Source organism: Squalius cephalus, assembly GCF_949319135.1.
Source record: "Squalius cephalus genome assembly, chromosome: 11".
Lineage (NCBI taxonomy): Eukaryota > Metazoa > Chordata > Actinopteri > Cypriniformes > Leuciscidae > Squalius > Squalius cephalus.
Genome location: NC_137132.1, coordinates 17,365,734 through 17,390,104, shown reverse-complemented (window position 1 = coordinate 17,390,104; position 24,371 = coordinate 17,365,734). Strand labels below are relative to the sequence as shown.

At 38.0% G+C, this 24,371-nt stretch overlaps 1 protein-coding gene across 2 annotated transcripts; it reads left to right on the top strand.

Annotated features, from left to right (window-relative positions):
* The first annotated feature begins 795 nt into the window (after window positions 1–795).
* On the top strand, window positions 796–24,371 carry vps53 (VPS53 subunit of GARP complex). 2 transcript variants are annotated; one of them, XM_079885151.1, is made up of 22 exons: window positions 796–938; window positions 1,702–1,782; window positions 2,144–2,193; window positions 2,292–2,358; window positions 7,252–7,338; window positions 8,636–8,751; window positions 8,843–8,962; window positions 11,748–11,826; window positions 11,945–12,088; window positions 12,178–12,320; window positions 13,442–13,583; window positions 13,717–13,812; window positions 15,329–15,423; window positions 16,594–16,836; window positions 17,225–17,372; window positions 17,460–17,542; window positions 17,656–17,734; window positions 18,192–18,340; window positions 18,423–18,492; window positions 18,591–18,728; window positions 22,126–22,230; window positions 22,913–24,371. In XM_079885151.1, exons 1-22 carry the CDS (start codon window positions 852–854, stop codon window positions 23,084–23,086), a joined length of 2,496 nt encoding a protein of 831 aa, XP_079741277.1. In that variant the 5' UTR covers window positions 796–851; the 3' UTR covers window positions 23,087–24,371. The 2 variants fall into 2 exon arrangements, with proteins under 2 accessions (XP_079741277.1, XP_079741276.1); XM_079885150.1 differs by having other exon boundaries at window positions 13,714–13,812.

Below are 24,371 nucleotides of genomic sequence, written 5' to 3'. Positions count from 1 at the left end.
CAGGGCAAATAGGCCTAGTTAAAACAAGATTATTTCAATAGTTAAAACAAGATTATTTGTTATGATTTTAGGCTTTTATGTTATTTTTATATAGATGTTATTGGATAGATTGCCTATTGTGTTTTTCTCCAGAGTGGCTGCTATATAAGAAGCCTGTTGCTCTTCTGAAGCTTCTGGTTCCTCCTCCATCATCTTCACAGCATTAAATATCCGAGTCTGGAGGTAATGTCGAAAGCCTCACGCTCAAGCGCACTTGTAGACATGAAGATTCACACTGAACTGAAGCGCACGCTCGTCAATAGAAACAACATTGTGACGTCATAGATGATAAACCATAGACTGTAAAAATAAATAAAAAATCCTTTTTTTTCTGATGACGATACTCGAAGGGTCGTTCCAAGGAAGTCATTTGGACATTTATGATTTATGTTTTAAAAAATATTTAAATATTTTTGTTTTTATGTGTTTTTGTTATAATAGCCTACTCTTTCGATCTGTTTGCAAAGGATAGGCTTCTATTTACTGTTTTTCATAGTGTGATTGATGAATTGTTTTAAAACCAGTTACGTTTGACACACAAACAGTATAATAAGTAGGCCTAATTATGATATAAGAGACACACAACAATTAAAAACAGAAATATACAAAAATGTATTGTCATCGTTTTAAAATTAATAGATAATAACAAGATTTCGGATTTTCGAATTATTTGAAATACTATGATAATAGTCTCGCGTTGAGTCTCCATCTCGAAAGATGGCGCTAATGAATCATATTTCCCCTGATCATCGACAACGGTAAAGAAGCATTAACGTCAGCACAGGAAATAAAACGTCTGTTTACTGTTTACAATGATGGAGGATGAAGAATTAGAGTTTGTGGAAGATTTGGAGGCGATATTACACCTTACTCCAGAAGTGCAGCTGGCCATTGAGCAGGTAAGAGATCAATTCGGGTTGAGTCTGTTTTTATTGTAGTGTCAGAGAGTGTCTTCTCATGAGATGCTAATAGCCAGTTTGATACTTCTCCATTGAAGCTCACAGTTTTGGTCTTGTCTGTTTTATTTATCATTTTACTTTTTTGTTTACGTAGATAACTGTTGTCAAACCCGACTTCGTTTTTTAACACAACGGACCGGCAAACGTAAATTTATCATTGCTAGCTTTGCTATTTGATGGGAGGTGTCAAGACAGGAAAAAAGAGATTGACACATTCAAGGGTTTAAACAAGGGAGACCGTTTAGAATGGACACAAAATGAAGAACTTAAATTGCACTGCAATTTCTATCTAATTATATTTAATTATCTCTTGGTGAGCGTAAAATTAACTAGTAGTTTTAGTCTATGTTCTTAACAGAATGTTTATTAATGTTTTCCAACTCACAGTGAGAAAGAAAAAGACCTGGACTAAAGAAGCATCATTGGAGAGGAATGATGTGCAGAATTGTTTATAATGGTTAATTGAGCAATAATAATTCTCTTCCACTGGCTCTAGTTGAGTCCAGCATAAGATCAGTAATACAACTGGCTCTTTAGATCTATTTGTTAAGGTTTTTGGTGCCACCTGAATGGACTGCAGTGTAGTAAAGCTTGTTGTTCACTTCAGACTCACAGAACATCTTTAGCAACATTGTGGTCCTCAATCAGCTGAGTCTGCTTTTCTGGGCTTGGCCTTGTCATATGACATCTGTTCAATATTTAGGTTTTCCCCAGCCAAGACCCTTTGGATCGAGCGGACTTCAATGCTGTTGAATACATTAATACCTTGTTTCCAACAGAGCAGGTGAGTCTGAATTAGAAAACTTGCATAAATGGTCAACTTTTAGTTCTGAGCAATATACTATTGTTTGCTATTAGCATTGATAATACAAATAATTAATGAATCAAATTGAATGCCTGTCTATCTGTGTTTAGGTCACCCATATTGAGGCCAGTGACCAATAATACTACTAATATTTATGCTTTTTTACATTACGGCCTATTGAATGTTCATATTCTTTGCCACTAGATAGCGCTACTCTCTCTGAACATGAAAAACTGACTTATGAGATGTTGACTTTTAAAAGAGATAAATGAAATTAAAGGATAGCTGATGTATTTTCAGTAGTGTTTATGTATTCCCCCCATTCCAAATCATTTTGTAGTCATTGGCGAACATAGACGATGTGGTGAATAACATACGACTTAAAATCAGGTGAGTTTTCAATATTTAGACCCTGACATGGTCTGCATTTATATGTGGAGGTTATTGATTCTTATTAAATTGATATTGTTTATAATTCCTTTAATCAGACGGTTGGATGACAACATCAGGACAGTGGTGAGGGGACAGACTAATGTGGGCCAAGATGGCAGACAAGTGAGTATTTTGGTTCCACATACATAATGTCTGATCAATGCCGTATGTTCTGTTGTGATGATTATGACTTTGAATAATTTAAGATCAAAATAATAAATATAAAGCTTTCTCCCCTTCATACCTCCATAGTTTTCAGGTTATAGGAATAAATGGCAAATAAATAGCATGAAAGTAATGATCTGGGTTCATCAACATTATGCCACATCTTGTTCCAGGCTGTAAGATAAAAAAATGTATGACTGACTTACTTCTGTAGAACACAAAAGAAGATATATTGAACTGTTTTTGTCTATAAAATGAAGGTCAATGGGGTCCAAAACAACATCCCCACTGACTTTAATTGTGTGGACAAAAAGCCCCACATTTTTAAAAATATCTTCTAAACCTGTACAACTTTCTTCTGCATGAGAGTGAGTAAATGATGACAGAGTCTTCATGTTTGGGCGAACTAAATACGTGTTTTTGTACTCTAATCAAACCATTGTAGTGGTTAAAGCAGCTCTAGAATGTTATTCTGTACGCGGTAAACCTCTCTGCCTGCTTCACAACAGCTCTCGACATTATGGATGTCTTTTGCATCTCTTCCATCTCTCGTCTCTGGAGGTGACCGAGGTTCTTGAAAGTCCCAGATGCTGTGTCTTCCTGGAAAGGAAGGCACACTTTACCCCGAATTTTCCTGTTCTCCGCAACAGTTCCATTCCACATTGTGGTTTAGTGTCCTACTATTTCTTGGACCAGGCTGAAAATGTTGATTCAACACAGATCCGTTCTTAATCAGAGCAGCATGCTGAGGTGAAATGCGATTGGGTTGTTAAAAGCCAGTGTGGCTGAGACCTACGAGTGGGGTCAGCTGAGATTGAATTACCCAGCATGCACCGCTTTTGTGCACTGGTTGTGTCTGAACGGATCGCTGTTAACGCGGGGCCACGAGTCTCACGGCCCGTAGCCTTCTGAGTTGTTTCCACAGAGCAAAGGAAAAATCCTTTCAGCAGATGGAACGGCGGGAAGTGTGGATTACACATCCCAACTCGAGGCTGGGAGTGATGGTGGAGACAGAGGGAGAGGACTGGAAAGACCCGCTGAAGCTTTTTTTTTTGTTTAGTCTGTGCAGTATTTATCAGTGAGATGGAGACATCCGTGTCTGGAACGGGATCCCAGGGGTCTGCTTGATGACATTTCTAGCTATGTGGAGGAGGTGGACGGATGTGTTTGTCTTAGCTGAGTATTTTCACCTTCTCCCCAGTGGTAAAGAAAATGCTAAAGTTAGAATTGGGCGTCGGGCATCTTATTTGTGACCGAGTCTCTTTGAAGTTTGGATGAAGCTGAGGGCTTGACAAATAGTATTTGAGGCAGTCACGCCACAGATGTTTCACCCTGTTTAAAGACCCAGACTCCTCTCTGGTTTTGTTATCGTCTGCCTGCTGTTTGGGTCAGTGTTGTTTTAGAATAATTGAGATGCTATGTTTTTTTTTTTTTACTATTCTGAACTGGTTTTCAATTTGATATTTTTCTATTTTATTTTTAGTAATCTATTATTTTTTTATTTTTTTCGTGTTTATTTATTTTAGTTTTTTTTTATATGTACATAAATTTGTATTGATTTTAGTTGAAGCTATTTTAGTATATCAAGTCAAACTAAATGAAATTGAGAAATGTTTAGCTGAAATGAAATGACATTTTTATATGGTTTCAACTATAATAACTCTTATGTGGATTACGTGGGGAGTTGCAGGGGGGTGGGGAGTCTTTCCCTGACTTTTCTAAACATTTTTGTGGTTGTTATCAGGACATTTACAGTGTGAGGAAAGTACTATTTTATATCATTGTTAACGGACAGCAACCTGGAAATATTTTCTGATTTGGAAAAGCATTTGACAATGTGGGGATTTGTGATATCATTCATAAAGGAAAGTCAACAGTGGGCCAAAACATTTGGTGTGAATTATTTGAGGAGTCCCTCACATTTGTCTCACGCAGGGTTTGCGCTAATATACATTATTTTCCTCAGTGCTGCAGAAAGTTCCATATAAAAAGTTTGCCATGTTGTTGTTCCCAGATGGAGCATTCAGATGAGAGGTTTATAGCTGTCAGGGAGCCAGTTGGGATCAGGATGTCTCATGTAGTTTTTGGCATCTGGAGTTGCTTATTAGGAATGCCAAGAAGGAGCCTCCCCAAGAATGTAGTATAAATATTTAATCTAAACACAGGATGGAAAGTTTGCTGCATGTGTGGTTTTCTATCAGTCGTTATAGACCGATCCCTGATTGTCCCTTTGGAGTTGTTTTAGTCATCGCAGGCTTTGTTAACAGAGGTTTTATCGACTTAATGCCTAGGTTTTAACCCTCTTTAACCCTTTTTTGTTTGTTTGTTTGTTATTTCTTTTCTTGTATGGTATTTGAGTATGTTAAAATTAAGTATTTGTGCCGAAATTGAGCCACTGTACATTTAGCTGATGTCATAAAACTGTCATGTCAACAATTTAGTTTAGCTAAATAGTTTAACAGAATTGTTGAATACAGAATAGATGGGCTTTTACATGACAGTCTAATGTAATCAGGTTTTTACTGACTTTTAAATGAAATTTTACTTTCACTAATACAATGAGACATTAAAATGGACAATACAAAAAAAAAATTCAAATAAGAAGCATGATAACTGCAAAGTAGAGCTACACAACCGTTCAGAAGTTGGGGGTTGGTAAGATTTTTTTTAAATGTTTTTGACAAAAGTCTCTTATGCTCACAAAGGCTGCAATATTTGATTGAAAATACAGTATTGTGTAAATATTACAATTTAAAACGTTTTTTTAAATGTCATTTAAAATGTATTTTTTAATCCCGTGATGGTAAAGCTGAATTTGCAGCATCATCAGTTGTACCGCTTCATATTTTTGTGGAAACAGAGATGCATTTTTTCAAGATTCTTTAATAAATAGAAAGTTCAAAAGAACAGCATGCATTTATAATATATATTTTGGTAGCAATGTAAAAGTCTTTACTGTCACTTTTGATCAGTTTAATGCACCTTGCTAAATAAAAGTATTAATTAAAAAAATAATAACTCTTACTGACCCCTGACTTTTGAACAGTAGTGGACATCCATTCCACTGTTGCGCAATGTTGCTTTTAGGCAATATTTAAGCAATTTCTCATAACATAAAAATAACTTGTATATCTCAATGTTTTATATGAAAGCTACTCACTAACAAATGTGAATCATAGTTTGATGGGTGAAATTCGAAGGCAAATCTCAAGACAATTCTGTAAATCAAAGTCCACCGTGGCAGAAGAAGATATTAAAATGACCGTAGACATTTAAAATGACCATTTTAGTATCACCCAACATATTTGATATCTTGCAGAACAAAGAAAATTGTAACCCGAAGGTAATGACATTTAATAGAGTAAACAGAGCTGTTCAACCAGGCTGTTCATAATCTCTTCAGCAGTTTAGAAAATAATTACATGTCGGATAATTAGTAGGATAATCATCATTAGTGGAATGCTGTAAATGATTGACCACATAATCACAGAGGAAATAACCACACAGTCTCATTCATGCCTGTCAGCAGCTGTTAAACTGTCCTAATAATCAACATTTTCTTTCTCAGTGCTCCTACATATTCTTTAGTCGAGTCACAACACTACAGGGAAATGTAGCAGGCATCCCAGCATCCATGTCGTCCTGTAGTCTGTGGGCTGCCTAAACCATCTGTGGGTGGGGGGAAACATCCTGAAACTGCAAATAGAGTCCACATGCATAGCAGCTGCTCTCCTTCCTGCCAGATCCAAATAAACCTCTCTCTTTCTCTTTCTTCTGATCAGCAGTATAAGAAGGAGATCCAGAGACTGTCCTCCAACAAGAATTTTTCTAACCTCAGAAAATCGACTCTGGATAGCTTCTTCTTATGCACAACTACAACATGGCCACTTTAAACTAGATGCATCCCAATTAACACCTGGACTCTAGTTCTGCTTTTTGTTCAAAGCCCTAAAAAATGTCTTGGCATGACCTTGCAATACTGCAATTTGAAGAATCCTTTCTTTGAAAGGAGGATGCATTGCTGTTAACACGGTGTGGCTCAAAGCATCTCTGTGTTTTTCAGGAGGCTTGTAAAAGTGGTAAATTCCAGGGGGCAGCTGGTGCCGGCTGTTAGCATTCCATTTGCCTGTGAAGAAGCAAGGCAAAGGGAACGGCCAAACTTTCTCCACTCTCAGCCCATGCACATCTCTAAATACATTGGCAGCAGCCAGTGTTCCCACTCATCCAGTGCTGCAGCTGCTTTTAAAGGAAGTAGTAATTATGCATTGTCAGAGTCCAAACACTGCCAGTGTGGCTGCAGTGGGAGGTGTGCCACTTGCCGTGACTCTGCATTTGAGTGGCCAGTAAGGTTGAATCCCTTCAGGGCCAAACTGGGAGCCTTGTGATGTGGTGGCATCAGGTGGGGCAACATGTGGAAGGGCCAAAACTGCAGCTGCTGCAGTCTTCGCATACAAGAATGTCAAGTAAAAACTGGTTTCATCAGGCCGTGCGGTTTGTTCCCCACCCTGTTGAAGCACAGAAATCTTCCCACTAAAAATAATATAGTAGCTGAAGGGTTAGGAGGGCAGGCTCAGGAAGCAAGTTCATTAAAATGTCATTCAGCCTGTATTTTCATATTAAATATGGGTTCATTATTAATTGCTTTTGATGTGGCAGTAAGATTTAGATTGAGTGTCTGTTTTTCTAATCGCCTAGTTTGAAAGCGATGAAACCAGCCCAACACAAACTGAACTCAAGCCAGTGAACTTCAGGTTGCTGTTTCACAGAAAACATCGAACTGACAGAGAGCTGTAAGAAAACGCTACCGCGGTGCTGTTTGGGTCATCTTAGATCTTTTGTCTCCTCTTCCAGGCATTGGAGGAGGCCCAGAAAGCCATCCAGCAACTCTTTGGCAAAATCAAAGACATCAAAGACAAAGCGGAGAAATCGGAGCAAATGGTGAGTAAAAATAAGCCCTCTAGACAGGAACCTAGTCATTTAAGGCCTGAAAGTCGACCCAGAGTAAATAGCCATTCACCACCCACCCACCCCAACAGGCTGGGTAACCAAGGCACAAGAAACTGTGACATCCTGTGGTTTTGTCCACAGCACTCTTTTTGAGCCTAAGGTAATGCACTGGCCATCTGTGAATGTTATGCAGTGCAGAACAGAGGAAGGGCAAGGGGAGGAAGGCAGGAGAACAATAGCAAAGCTCTGTTCCTGTGTCCCCAGCAATATAAAGAAGGGTGGATGAAATATCGGTACCATATAGGTTATTAGCCAATATTGGAGTGTTTTTAGTATTGAATAAATAATAAGGATAAATCATCTTTAGTATTGGATCAATAGTAATTGAATTGTGCATGTTCATTTTGTCTATTTTTACAAATAGATTACCTTTGCCATCATTTAATGCTCACATACTCAACACTAATAATTTAATAACACTTTTAAAAATAATCTTGAGCAAATCTTGAATATATATATATATATATATATATATATATATATAATATTGATGTGATTCCTAAATTCACTTGTTAGTTTGATTAATTTTAGTTTTAGAGTTGACCAAGTTGCATAGACTTTTTTTTTTTTACATCTTTAGCAGTAAAGTTATATTTATTGCTAATTTATAATATAAATAACGTAATATAATATAATCCCATTCATAGGTTTGTTTCAAACAAACGAAAACTAAGAAACGTTATTCTTTTGACCTTTCTATTCATCAAAGAATCCTGAAAAATTTAATCTTTTCAACATTGCTAAGAAATGTTCCTTGAGCACCAAATCAGCATCATAGAATCATTTCCGTATGATATTGTGCTATAATATAATATTAGTGCTTTCAAATAGATTAATCGTGATTAATCGCATATAACGTAAGTTTTTGTTTACATAATATGAGTTTGTATATAATATCATATTTATATATTTTTGTGTGTGCATGTCTGTGTATATACAGTATGTATACACACACAGACATGTATATAGTGTATACGGTATATATATATAAATATTATCATATATATATATATATATATATATATATATATATATATATATATATATATATATATATATATATACACATGTAAACAACTTTTTTGTTAGATGCGATTAATCATGATTAATCTATTTGAAAACACTAAATATAATATTATACATACAGTAATAATATTATAATAATTATCAGCAAGAATTTAAATATCAGTGCATACCTAATATATCCAAAAAATAAAAAATCCTTCAGGTGAAAGAGATCACACGGGACATCAAGCAGTTGGACCATGCAAAGCGTCACCTGACGACTTCTATAACCACCCTCAATCACCTGCACATGCTGGCTGGCGGTGTGGACTCTCTTGAGTACGTTTATTCAAGATACCTTTTCCCAAGATCAGTATGTTTGCTCATTCATAGTAGTGTGCTAAAAACTTGTCTCGTTGTACCCTTGCAGAGCTATGACTCGAAAGAGGCAGTATGGAGAGGTGGCCAATCTCCTTCAGGGTGTAGTCAACGTGCTTGAGCACTTCCAGAAGTACATGGGCATCCCCCAGATACGCCAGCTCTCAGAGAGGTAAGGATACAAGCACAAGACTCTCTCAACACTGTTTATTTGACTAAATCATGGTGCTGAGAGTCTGAAGATCCTGTTTATGTTTACTGAAGATGAGCACAGGAAGGAAATCTGCTTCACAGTGTCTCATTATTTACCTTTCCCCCCACTTTGGACTTTTCCCAGAGCGGAAAGCATCTCTTTGTTTCAGGCCTTTCCCAGTGGAGGTGCTTTCTCTGGTTTGGGTGGTGCTGTCCACGTCCCCTGCAGGCTCGGAGACTGAGCCTTTTGTTCGGAAAGAAATGAGGCTCCGGTCCCTATGATTCTGCACTTCCCATTGCTTGTTTATGTTGGATGCTCTGATAAAGCTGTTGTTTCATAAGCAGATGGCAAGGAAGGGTGTTTGATGTGGAAATATGATTCCCCTGATTGTTCCAGGTTCTAAATGTTTCTCTGGAAAAGCATGTATCCGCAGTTCCTTTTCAGTGCCCCTGTTGTCAAGTTTACCCATTCGGTTCATAAGAACTTTCACAGGCGTCCTTGAGTGATGATGAGAGTTTGTTTGGTTGACCGTGCATTTGTACATCAAGCGAATCCAGTGTTTTCGTTAAAACAGCATTTAAGTGTGCCAAAGTACATCAGCGCTTTCTGACCGCTGCGTGACTCATTTTTTTTCTCGTCCGCTTCTTTTGTGGTGTAGAAAGAGATTATATTTGATGAGGGTGGGGACTGTGCCTAGGAATTTACAATGTAAATAATGATTTTAGTGATGTTGTTTTGAACTACACAAGCTTAACACATATTACAGGACAAAAAAAGTCTTGAGAGAATTCTTGTGATGTCTAATTGGATCTTTGTGATGTTTAATATTAGTACATGCCAAATATGGAGAAACTGAGATGCTTTCTTTCCGAGCCCGACTGTCCCTAAATGGAGATGTCTGGTTGGTTATAAGGTGTGGCAGAGATGTTTCAGAGATCAGGGGCGGCAGCTGAGGGATGTGCTGTGGTTCAGACAGTGTGGAGGTCTTAATGGAGCTGGTGAGAGAGCAAATTGGCAGCCATGTGCCACGTTGTAGACTGGTGTCTGACTGGCAAGTGCATGTGTCTCCGTCTCTCTTTCTCACTCACTCTCTCTCCCTCTGAGTATCTTGATGTTTATTTTGGAAGACACTTGTGCCAGCAACTGATTCAAAAATGAAAAGAGCATCTTCTAATCATCAAGTTATGGTTCTTCCAGACCCTTTCATGGAATTGGGCTTATGTTACACTGTCTCTGAGATTTTTAGTCCAAAGTACAGTTTGACCTTATTGTTTAATAGAATTTAAATTTACGTCTCTTTTCATGCAAGTAGCTGATATTTCAGTCTCTGTTCCATTTGTTTCCCCAATTGCCAATAGTAATAATTCAAGCCATTATTTTAGGAGGGATCTAGGTACCAGCTATACACATTGCTCTAATAGAGATTAGCACATAGTTTTGAATGACTGTTTACTTAGAAAAAACATATTAGAAAATACTTTATGATATATAATACTTTATATAAAAGTGAGTCATGACATAAATAAAATTGATTTCCTGGATCTTATGACATATAAGAGGTCTTTGTGCCATTAAAACATCCATCATGTTTCACCTCATTATAAACAAAGCATTTAATTAAAGGTAGGGATGGCAATGTTTTTCAGAAACAATTTTTGTTATACTGGTTGAAACTCTCTTCAGATGATAACCTGTGACATTCGCACTTGGAGCTGCTTGAAATTATGCGTTTCTGTGGCAACCCTATCAATGGCGAAATGAATCCGTTTACGTCCATTATTATTGTTATGTGCTTTGGTACATGAGGTAAATTTAACGCTGTTTCTTGTGACACTCTGCTCTGGCTGTGTGCGTTCATGTGATTTAAAGGAGGTGTGGCTTTAGAGACGGGATCTTATGCTTTCAAAGCTAGCTTGTTATTGCTAGCCTCTCCGAAATTGCCTATCCTACCTTTTTAATCAAGCTCCAAAAATGTCTCGCTTTGATATACTGGGATCTGTGATGTCGCACCGGAAAATACATTTGCATATGACTGCCTCCAGAGCAAGACATCGAAGAATAGTTATACATCGTCACACCATAGGCCCCACCCACTGTTATTCAGTCGCTTAACATAGACATATCAAAAGCAAATAAAACCCATTATAAACTAGATACAGCATTCAGTTTCTGACATTTTATGATGCAGCACAGTCTTTTGTTGAAAGATGAAGCAGTCAGCTGTATTGGATCTGACTGCAGCTGCATCACAAACCGCAAGTAAATTTTTTCATAATGCTTTTTCTGTAAATTACAGTTTTGTATAGATAACGTTTTCAAAACACTTACTTGCGTGCAATAATGAGTGGGTGTTAATACCGTTTCATTTGCAAAGATGACGTTAGCCAATCATAACAGTGGCATTTACAAGCCTTAAAGGAGCCGCCCCTTAGAAAATGGAGTTTCAAATAGAGGGTCAGAATGAAGGTTGAAAATAATTGTTTTTCCGCACGTATATATATAATGTATTAATTTTTTTTTTGTGGAAAACTTTATTAACATTAGAAGTGTGCATTAGAAGGAACATATTTAAAAAAATCCATGTCATAAACCCCTTTAAATTCAGTTGTTATGAAGAATTGTAAAATGTAGCTTGTTTTGCTCTAGATTTTAACATTTGGTGTCTTGACTTTATTGCTTTGATAATCTCACTAGACACCAGGGAATCCTGAAACTACCAGGTGTCTTGTAAACACTAACCCATTTGTTTTGCCCCCCTCCTCAGAGTTAAAGCCGCACAGAGTGAGCTTGGTACACAGATACTGGCTGACTTCGAGGAGACTTTTCCTGCCCAGGGGTCAAAGGTACAGATATTGCATTCTAATGAAAAGATTACAAATAATCAACTTTTAGTATTAATGCATAGCTAGTCTCTGTATCATTCTTGTGACAGATAAAAAACTTTTAGTTTGTTATTTACAGAAATCTGGAGGTCCTAGCATTGTTCTCAGAGATGCCTGCTTGGTGGCGAATGTCCTGGATCCTCGGATTAAGCAGGAGATCATCAAAAAGTTCATCAGGCAGCACCTGTCAGAATACCTAGTACTCTTCCAAGAGAACCAGGATGTGAGTGTGTCCTTGTGCATCCTGTACATGCAGAAATTGTGCTAAACCATATATCTTACGATCTGTTCTGCTGTTTGTCCTGAGTACAGGTGGCGTGGCTCGACAAAATAGACCGGCGCTATGCGTGGATCAAGCGTCAGCTCGTGGACTATGAAGAGAAGTATGGACGAATGTTCCCTGAGGAGTGGTGGATGACCGAGCGCATCGCTGTAGAGTTCTGTCATATCACCAGGTACCGACTGAACACCTCGCACTAACACTGCATTCACATAATATTATGCATTCACATAATATTAGCTCTTTAGAGGATTTTCTTTTTTGTCAAGACATTCACATAAACTACGATCTAATAAATTCCTGCATGCACATCCAAAAAGTCATGTGCACATATCTCAACAAGTCATGTGACTGTATAATAATAGAAAAACTCAATTTCTAGTACCATTCCAGTTATTTTTATATTTCACAATATTCGTCTTGGTGAGCATAAGACACTTATGAAAACATAAAAAAAACACCACCAAACCTTTGAACTGTAGTGTATGTAGGTACCTCTGCATATTTTGTGTTTTGGGGGAAGAAAAGAGAATATAAAGGAAGGCATTTATAGTGATTATATATTTTGCTGTCTTCAATGACAAAGCCAGACATGGGTACATTTTGGCATAATGAGTGTTGCCATAGAAACTATTAATTGAGTCTGAAGAGTCTGAGTAGAATTGTAATTACGGTAATTCCGACATGATATCAGCACAGCATAAATCCTCATTATCTCCATAACCCCATAGAGAAAATATACCTGGAGAATTACATGTGCATTTAGTGGTTAGCTTAGAAGACTAGACATTATACAGCACACCACTATGGCATGATTTAGCAAAAGACATAATTGTGCACAGTACGACATGAATGATTAGATGGAAAGGAACTGGTTACATGTCTGGGATAAAGTCTAAAGTAGGCTATGTGTGTGTATGTGTGTTGCCTATAGTCGAATTCCTCTCAAAAGAGTCATAACAAAACCCTCAATGCCTGGAAAGAACGTTTGAGGTCCACTGTAATCCAATCTAATATATTTCTCATTTTTTGACAAAACTTTATATAAGAATGGATACACCACACCACCATCTTCTCCCTATGGAGGCTCTCAAAAAGGTTATTTTTCAAGCTGATGGTAACTAAATCTTTCCTTTTGAATACAACACTGATCCACTGTGGTTCCTTTTAACAGCCAAACCAGGCATCTGCACACGCTGACCTATAAAAGCACTGACCTGAAGCTTTAGACACAGGGTTGTAAGCAAAACCTAACGTGCCAAGAAGGACTATGTCTGTGTTTCATTTGCTCATCAGAATCGAGCTAGCCAAGCTGATGCGAACCCGTGCCAGGGAGATCGAGGTCAAGCTTTTGCTCTTCGCTATTCAGAGGACCACCAATTTCGAGGGACTCCTGGCTAAGCGCTTCTCAGGCTGCACCTTGAACGACGGGCCCGGGGTGAGGAAATCCCACACTTGCATTTTGTTTTGGACCATGCCTGTTTGCGGGCAAAGGGCTTTACTGAGAGGCGTGAACATGCTGGTAATCTGGCTGTTGTGTGATGTTTCTTCTCCTTTGCTCTCTTCAGCAGAAAAAACCTGAGACGCCTCTAGAGCCAACAAACCCCTTTCTGGAAGATGAGTCAGGAGAGGACAATGTATCAGAAAAGGAGGAAGATCTGGATAGAGTGAGGCTGCTTATCTTTTTTTTCTCTCTATCATGCAGCAATGACCCTATTTGCACCATATCCAATCTATACTCCACCCATCTTCTGATACCGCATTTGGTACCATTCCAGCAATTTACATTTCTTTCTAATGTAGTTTGATTTGACTTGCATCTGAACTCTAGCCTAGATCAGGCGCTTATTCTCTGTAATTGACGTGTTATGAAAACATTCAAGACGCTGTGTGTTTAGAAGTCTTTATTTGCTATGTATTTATCAAACACTTAACGTGTACTTTAATATAACAACTGCTTGACTTTGGCTCAGGTCCTATATTTATTGCACACTTATTTCCTTTTATCTTTAAATTGGCAATGATGTTCTCAGTTTTAGCTGTTGTAAGAACATTTCTGATGATTTGGGTTCCTCAAAAGTTCACCGTTATCACTGTGGTGTTTTTGCAACAGAATTTCCTTTCACCTTCCTGTCAAACTGTAGCACATGCCAGGGTTATTGTCTTTAACTTAAGCCATAAAACAAATTGTTACTTGAATTAAATTAAACATCAACTGAAAATAAAATATAAAAAAGTAAACTTTTTTTTTTTTCAGCTAGTTTCCAAGGCAGCATTTGTTTCTGTTTAAATTGAAGCACTAAAATAACAACTATTTAATACAAATGAATAAAAACTATATAGATTTATGTAAAAAAAACTAAAACTAATAAAAAAATTGAAAACATGAAAATATAAAAAATAAAATCTAATTCAACTGTAATAGCATATAAATAGGCGCGTTTCCATTACAGATTTGCGCAAAACTTTTGCGTTTTTTTTTTTCTTTTCTAAATGTCGACAAAAAACTATTGCGAAATGACGGCGTTAACCGATGTTATGCGACTAAAACTTCATTTTTTTCCTCTCGCGATAAGTAAAATCATTCCAAAAAACATGGCAACGGACGTTGGTAGGTTTCTGTACTATATTCCAGCCACTGCACTAGCCATTATTATTAATGTAAGGAGATGTATGTGTGTTTTCCAAGCATTAATGGTAAGGAACGACCCTTATTATACTATAGCGGCACATATGAGGTGTTTCTGGGTGTTTCTCACTCATATCTGCTTCGAGGTCTTGATTGTGGCTTTTATTTGAGGTTTAGAATCCATTATTTCTGTAATTCTTTTGTGTTATATGAATTTAATAAAGAACTCTGTCGTATTCTGTCCAAACACACCACGTCATCTACGTCAGGTGACCTGTAAATGTGCAAAAACTGTTTCCATTGCAGTTTTGCAGAATATTTCTTGTTCGAATTGCCTGAAAAACCACCTCATGCGAGTGTAAAAACTTTTTTGAGATAAATGGGAGTTTTTGAGAAATTGACGTGTTTCCATTGGGCGTATTTTCAATTCGCAATTTCAAATTGCGCAATTTGAAGGGTAATGGAAACGCGGCTAATGATAATAAAATAACACTGGCACACGTAAAGGAACCTCTTAAGACATTTCTGATTGAGTAATGTTTTGCTGTTCACAGCCAAAGAAGCCCAAGGCTCCAGACAACCCCTTCCACGGCATTGTGTCCAAGTGCTTTGAGCCTCATCTCTACGTTTACATCGAGTCGCAGGATAAGTGAGTGAAATGTGCTGGAACGTTGTGCACAATCATGTCAGACAAGCCAAATGGGAATAAGCCCATTCATTTGGTTTGTGATCGTTTCTCTCTTGTACACCCCTTTTCAGTAGTTCTCTTGTCTGACTCTCTCCGCCTCACCACTGAGGCAAAAATGGTTCCCATTAGCTGGTAACCACAGATGCTGCAGACAACCTGAAAACGGCAGCTGATTTCTTTCTCTATTCGTCTGGTCTCGTTCTTTACCTCTCTCTCACTCACGGGGCTCCCAAGAAAAGGGCTTCTTGTACAGGCCCTTCTCTGGCCCATGAAACACTCCGCTGGCACTGCCTAAAGCAGAATGACCTTTCTGTTAACAATGGCTTGCATTATACCAGTTCACACTGACCTGTCTGGCATGAGAGTGTCCACATTCTTCTCTTGGGGTCAGCATCTATCTGATTACTCAGTGCTGAGAGAGATGGCCTATTTACTGACCTTACAATACATCGCTGTTCAAAGCAAGTTTAACACATTAGGATTTCTGTCATAGTCAGATATGTGGTGCAATCTGTTTTTGTTTTTTTTAACTATATTAAATGTTTTTGCTAATTTAACTGTTTTCAGTTACCAAGTTTTTATTTAATTTTTTTCCAACTCAAAGCATCCATCATATACTTTGTCCCAAAAAAAGCAAATATTTGGCAAATACTTTATTTTAAATATTTCGTTGTGTAGTTTTTCCAACAAAACAGTGTCCACCAGATAGCTCTCCCAAAAAAGATCCACCTTGCAAATATTTTATTTTATTTCATTTTTAATATTTAGTATTTTTCCCAACAAAACACAGAGATCAGATTGGTCACCCCAATACCCCCAAAAAATTCACCTTGCATATATTTTATTTAATTTGCTTTTTGATATTGAAACTAAGCAGTACTGAAAACATTCAAAACATCTAGAACTTCACCCATCCTGGTATCTTTAATAAAATAAATAAATGCATAACCACAGATGTATAAATGAATTAATAAAATACAAAATATGCAAGATTTTAATTAGTATTTATTTTTTTTAATTCTGTTTAACATATGTTGCAATGTTTAAATCCATTCCACAGATTTATGCAGTGGAGGAAATGTAGATAATGTCTAGGCCTACTGCCATTAATGTTTTTGTTTTCTGTCTTAGAAATCTCGGAGAGCTGATCGACCGTTTTGTTGCTGATTTCCGGGCACAGGGTCCCCCTAAATCAGGGACAGATGAGGGAGGTGCTGTACTTCCCAGCTGTGCAGATCTCTTCGTGTACTACAAGAAGTGTATGGTGCAATGCTCGCAACTGAGCACCGGAGAACCCATGATTGCTCTGAGCACCATCTTCCAGAAGTATCTGCGCGAGTATGCCTGGAAGATCCTCTCTGGAAACCTTCCCAAGTGAGTTGAGCCACCTGACTTTCTCACATTACTTTTTATTTGGTCCTTCTCCCTTGTTATGGTAGAATTTTGATCCTCCCAGTTGCTGAGGCTTTTATTCGGGGGTGTTTATGCTGCGGTGATGCTTGAGAGGAGAGCGAGTGGACGTTTCTGTGTGGTCGCATTTGTGGGGTTTCTTGTTGCCGCTTTTCAAAAGAAGAAAAATCCCCACCCGTCGCCTTGTGTGGTTTACCCCGTATTGTCTTTGGGAGTTTCAAAAGGGATCTTTGTTTTTGAGAAGCTGTCTTGTGGTTTCCATGCAGTCTTTCTTCTGTTTCTTTCAGCGGGGAGGGCTGGAGGGTTGAGTTCGTGTTCTTTGGTAACCATGTTTGTGCTTGTTTGCATGCAGGACCAGCACCAATAGTGGTGGTCTGACCATCAGCAGCCTGCTGAAGGAGAAAGAGGGATCAGAAGCGGCCAAGTTCACAATGGAAGAGCTGTGTCTCATTTGCAGCATCCTAAGCACAGCCGAATACTGCCTGGCTACCACACAGCAGGTGGCCAACACGCATGCATCAATTAACATATCATAAGTGGATGGGTTTTTTTTTTTATGATGCAAATGTCTTATATCATGTCCACAGCTGGAGGAGAAGCTTAAGGAAAAGGTGGACAAGTCATTGATGGAGAGAATCAACTTAACTGGGGAGATGGACACCTTTAGCACGTAATTACCAGTCACACTGACTTTACCCTCAACACTAAATAAAAACATATCTGCCCAAGGAAATTAATTAATAGTTGTTAAGTAATGTTCCCATGAATCTCTCTGTTTGGCAGGGTTATCTCAAACAGTATCCAGCTCTTGGTTCAGGACCTGGATGCTGCATGTGATCCAGCCCTTACAGCTATGAGCAAGGTACTATACGGGTATCATAGCAGTTATCGGCTGATATTAAATCCCCTCCCCCCTATTTATCATACCAGGCAATATTGGGTGTTTAATTGTAATGCTTATTTCCCCTATTTTTACCTTGACCTTTATCTAACACTCATTTAAAATTAAACTGTAAAAACACAAATATTTAGTATTTTAGTGTTAATTTAGTATTTATTAAGTATTTATATACTATCATAGCATTTATTCATATTTTTTAGATTTCTTAAATTTGGTTTGTGCTTTTGTCCTATGTATTTTTTTTCTACTCAACTTTCATTTTTATTTCAGTAATTTTTAGGCTTTTCATCTAATATTTATTTTATTATTTTACTTTATTTCCATCTTTAAGTTTTAATTAACAATAACAACATTGTTTAAGAGTGTCTTTAGGATATTTATACTAGACTTGAAGTTGATTTTGTCTATGTTTGTACAGATGCCGTGGCAGAGTGTGGAACATGTGGGAGACCAAAGCCCGTATGTGACCTCTGTAATCATGCACATCAAACAAAATGTGCCCATCATTAGAGACAACCTGGCCTCCACCCGGAAATACTTCACGCAGTTCTGCATTAAGTTCACCAAGTCAGTACTGCAACAAAGACTCTTTCATAACACAGGGTTTGCTAAACCTCTGCTAACTGTACTTTCTATCCATTCGTTTCAGCTCCTTCATTCCGAAGTTCATCAACCACCTGTTCAGGTGTAAGCCAATCAGCATGGTTGGAGCAGAGCAGGTAGGTGGAGATTCAGACACTGGGATGTTTGGGTTTCATAGACCTGACTAAGTTCAAATGCGTTCTTTTTGTTTTGTTTTTCTTCTTCTCCTTAACAGCTACTCCTGGACACACATTCCCTCAAGACCGTTCTTCTAGACCTCCCTTCCATTGGCTCTCAGGTGGTCCGTAAAGCCCCGGCCAGCTACACCAAAATAGTGGTTAAAGGAATGACTCGAGCGGAGATGATCCTCAAGGTGGGAACCTTATGTTCATTCACGACCCTTAAACATTTTAGAAATCGCTCAGCTTTCACCCAATTCTTTTTTAAATGGGCCTCCCTGATGAGAAGCTCAATACAGGAAAGTCTTTAATGATCAGCTGCTCATAAAGCTCTGTGTGGTGCAGCGCTCGGTTGGAGTTATTTACTAAGCTGTGCACGTCTGGTTTAATGAGCTCTCTCTGAGAGACAGGAAGTGCTCACATGCCTTGGCTTTTCTGCCTGCAGCCTTAGCAGTCCACAGTTTAATATTCCTCATTCATAGATCTCTACTTATATTTACATATAGACTTGTAACATACAGTGGGGTTCAAACTTCTTTTCCCCTTTACAACTTATGTTAAAATTATTAAGAGAGAAACATGGATTTTAAAGTGAATTTGACGTGATCAGAACAAACTCGTTGGTTGTCCCTATTTTGCTTTAGTGACAGCAGCATTAAAGCCTGTTCACACCAAAATGTTCGGTTTAAAAATTTGGTCTGATTTTCTAAATGAAAATTTCACCATCTGACAGTAGGTAGTTATCTGACAGTTCTTCTTCTGCTAATCACTGTCAATTAGCACAATAGTTGCTATGACCACGTTGTAGTTTTATGCACACTCCAGGCACATGACCAGAAGCACAAATCCTATTGGTTGGCCAGTTTTCAATGGAATGGAAAAGATTTCATAACACCCTGCTGTAAAAATCTGTCACATTGACGGATGACCAGATGCAAACAGCCGTCAAATTAAAATGTTTTATCGGAAAAAACTTTCGTTCTGAATGTTCGTCTTAATGTGAACAGGCCTTAAACCTCTTAAAGATCTAATGATTATCTCCCAGAAAGTGGAGGGATGAATATAGTCATTTTTAAAGATTGGGAGGCACAATGATTTCTGACCCATCCATGCACCTTAGTTTTCATAAATGGTCTAAGAGGGTTGACCGATTTAGTTGCAAACATTAGAGTGTCAACGGATACTGAGAAGTGTAAGGAAAATCGTGTTTCCCTTTAACATGTGTAGACAGATGTTCTGGTTGGGCGGATGAGCTCTGTGTTGTACTATGAAATGCAACAGGAGGAGAGGATAGCGTGTGCCTTAGTGAATCTTCCTCTCCCTGATATCCAGACCCACCTTCCTCTCCATGACCCTTATCTTCAGCCCCACACATGCTCCTCAGGCTTTTATGAGGTTCTTCGGGGCTTTCCTGCTCCTGGTCTTTTAACTGCCTGGAATTCAGCCTTTATCCACCTAATGTTTATACTGGGTTCAGCTCTATTTGTGCAAAATCATGCAAAGAGCATTTACAAAAGAGGAAAAATGCTATAAGAAAACATGGGCTACATAAAAAGGGACAGTTCACCCAAAAATGAAAATTATGTCATTTACACACCCTCATGTTGTTTCAAACCTTTAAGACTTCAAAACTCAAAGATATTTTCAATTAAATAAATGGATAAAAAAAGCTGACCCATTCTTTCTTGACACAAGAACAAACCACATCGGTTCTCGTGCGTCAAGCAAGTACGTTTCAGCTTCCGTTCATCATATTTGACGAGCTCTATGTATGTGCGTTGATCAATATTTATATTTGAATAAAAGCCCTAGTTAAATCTGTTCATCATAAAGCGATCTTGTCTCTTCAGAAGACTTGGATTAAACCGCTTGGTTTTTTTTTCAATGGTTTTAAGAAATTTTTGAATTTAGAAATTTTTGGAGGAATTAACTTTCAATGGAGGAACCCAAATCTGTCAGGTTTCATTAAAAATATAGTCAATTGTGTTTCGAACATTAACGAAAGTCTTATGGGTTTGAAATGACAATGGTGAGTAATTGATGACAGAATTTTCATTTTCGGGTGAACTATCCCTGCAACAGCCGAGTTTGTATTTTTCCATCTCTATATAAGCCAGATTAGACAATACACTGAATAAATATTGATGAACACATGCCCTTCATTAATTGAAATTCAAAGGTCTGTGTAAGAAACCTGGCCTTGATCTTGACTTGCATACAGTGGGTCTTCAAAGTCTGGTTGGCGTTTAATGATTGGCTTTGTTGGGCCCCAGGTGCCTCTCAGGTAATTACTTCCATCTTCATCAGCATTTAGCTCTGCGGTTCTTGGAAGAGTCATTCATACTTCAGTATGCTCCATAGCATAAGGGGCTCTGCTGCCATTTGGCCAGGCGAATCAGCGGCTGGTATTGTTTGCTTTGTGCTTAGTGAAACAATGGCACAATCGTTTGCCACCTCAGTCTTGCTTTGTCATTGTTATTTCTTAATCGTTGATGAATTACATCAGTGAAGTGTGACACCGGTTAAGCGGTTTATGGGTGAAACAGGACCTTCATTGCTGGTGGTGGCTTGGCTGTCCACGTGATGCTCATTACAGGGTAAACGTGGAGAGTAATCTGTTAAAGATGTCTTCACTTTTTCTCTCTTTCCTTGGCTGGGAATGAGTTCCTGCCCATCCTAGGGCCCAAACCTCAGAGAGATGTGAAGCTGAAGGAGGTAGCGCAAGCCAAGCATGCTGCTGCTGCTGCCTGTGAGACGTGGCTGTTTTCCACAGTCTTCTCCTTTTTCTTTTTTCTTTTTTTTTTTTCTTGCCTGTCTCACCCCCCACCCCCCATTGTGGCTCTTTTTGGAAATTAATGGAAAGGCAGACTTTCTCCCCCTCCTCGCGTTTTCCTTTTCGTGCTCTCTCTATTCTTTCTCATTTACGAGGTAACTACAACAAGCCTTCTCGAGGCTTATCCTTGGCCTGTCTCCAGGATGGTTGCTAAGTAAATCACTCTGTGGTAAGGAAGGAACGTTAAGAATTCAAGATGATCTGAAGTGTTCCGTGTCCCGCTTTGTTTTGACCCTTATCCGCATATCCTGGTGTATCCCTTCAGGTACTGAGAGTAAAAAGAAAAGAAAGAATAATGGGTATTGTATAAAGGGAAATGTTGCACAGGATGCTGATTAAGATGCCCCCCACCCCCAGTTGTATCTGTCAGCCATGTGTTTTTCTGCCCTGTTACAAATCTAAATGGTCACAAGATATCCAATTAAACATTTTTTTTTCTCCCAACCTTGGAGGGAAAAGAAACAGATTCACAATGCAGGCCTGTACCCCATTCAACCTATTTTTTTTATTGCTCAATTGAGACTCTCTCATTATACCCCACAAAAAAATTACCGGTGAGGCTAATTCAGCTTCGTTCAAGCATAGAGTTATTATGCTGTTAAAATGAGCCTTAAATAGACACTTCAAGTTTTTGTCTTTGTTTAGCGCGTTATCTATCAGCTCGCTGTATTATGTTGTCTCCTGCTCCTAGAGTGTCATGTGTTCAGAGAACCCAGTTGTGGTTTAGCTGACTTTTCTTTTTTTCTTCCACCTCTCAGGTGGTCATGGCCCCTCACGAACCATCCGTGGTCTTTGTGGACAACTACATCAAGCTCCTTGCTGACAGCAACCCTGAGACTTTCCAGAAGATACTAGATATGAAGGTGAGTCTGTTTTATTTGCTTCAGGGAAAACTTCCTCATATTTCATAAAATCTGACCACTAGTAGAACAGCAGACCCACATAAAACTGTAAAAAAAAGAATTTTATATATATTATATATAAAATTTTTGTCCCTAAAATCCTAGATTTTGGGACAAAAATGCCCTTGTATGAGTTATTCTCATATTTATATAATATGATATAGTTAAGGAATATCACAGGAGTAACGAGTGCAAATGTGAAATACCCATTAATATTATTCCATTATTTATGCAATTGTAATTGCAGTGTAATTCATTCAAGTTTGTGTAATAAATTCCATGTTGAATCAAAATACATTTTTTGTCATGACTATTTAATGATTTTCTCATTTAACACAATAATGACTTTAAATGTTCCTTTGCGGGTAATTTCTCATGTAGTTAATTTCCAATTTGTGAGCGAATCAATCTATTAGTATTGAGTCAGATCTTTTGAAAGAATTAGTTCAACTGGTTCACAAACATCTATAATTGATTCATTAGAGAATAAGTCAAACTGTAAAAAATATTAGTAATAATAAAAAAAAAAATATATATATATATATATATATATATATATATATATATATTAGTAAACACAAATGATTGAAAAGATCTTTGAAATTGATTGGCCTCTTTTACCTCTAAATCTCTAAATCTATAGGGTCTGAAAAGGAGTGAGCAGAGCACCATGCTGGAGCTTTTCAGACAGAGGTTGCCCACTCCGCCCTCAGGACCAGACGGTGGTCCGTCATTGTCCTTCAGTGCCCCCACCCCTGAACAAGAATCTTCCCGTATCCGCAAACTGGAAAAGCTCATTAAAAAGAGAATTCAGTAAATTAGCAGGAACTTTATTCCCATCAATATACTAATGTGAGCGCTCTCTTTTGTGCATGGCCTGACAAGTCTCCGCTCGAGTTTTATCATGCTTAAAATGGGATGTAAATAGTACTGCTATTTTTTTTTTTGTATGTATTTATGTTCGGTTACAGATCACTGTTTAACTTTGAGGCTTTCATGACTTGCATTACTATAAGCCTTATGATTCAATTCTTTTCCTGAACCTCAACACATTACTGGCATGAATGAGTCATTTTGCCACATTCCCCCCCAACAAGCCCCCCACCCCCCCATCCCTCTTTTTTTTGGCTCCAATTTACAACACTAAAACCCACAGTGTCATTTACTTTGCACATTTCTCTGAAATATGCTTGCACTTAAAGCAAAACAGAGGGCAATGTGGCCCAGAAAAGAAACCTGCTGCTATTCTGGCACAAAGTCTTCTGCCCTGGGATTTCCAACATCAAAATGATTTAAAGCCAACGTTTTTATAATTGTCCCCTCACTATAAGAGTAAATGGCTGTGTGGAATTTGGCTTTTGCTCTGGGTAAAGGTGCCTGTGGAGAAGAGTGAGATTTCAGGTCTCAGGTACTCCACAACAGAGGAGCTTAGGATTTCCTGTCTCCTCTGAAATGACAAACCAGTTGTTTTGGCTTTTAAAATAATTTCCCAGGTTGGGGTGAAAAGAAAGAAACGCTCACATTGTAGATGTTTTTACCCTGCAGGAGCTGTAAGGAAGAAATATTTACCACTTGTGTTTTCCCATGCTAGAGATATTTTCTCTGCGAACAAGAACTAGTTCATGGGAGATTATTGGAATGCAGAAATTTGGATACATTCTTTTACTTTACTTCATCTACTGTTCACTTTTGTAAAGATCATATTTGTTTTTGTCCATTGTTTGACATAACTTATTTTATAGTTCTTTTAATAGAAGATTATATGAACTCTGGAATCGGTTTACTGTACTTTTCATCATCACGCTCTCCTTCATAATTAAATTTTTTCTCTGCACATGGCTTTGCATTTGTTAAAAGACCTCAGCAGCAGTGTATATCAAAGCTAAAATGTGTGCAATGAATGTATGATTTATGTGTTGGATGGGCTATTGTGATTTGTGAGTTTATTGCAATATTATTTGCAACTATTTCTGCTATGATTTATACTGTTGATTGCTTCTAATGAAAACATTCCTGCCTTCTGTGAATATGACAACCTCTTTTTAATGTCAACTGCAGATATAAATTCTTGTCAATAAAAATCTGTTGATTATTGGCTTTGA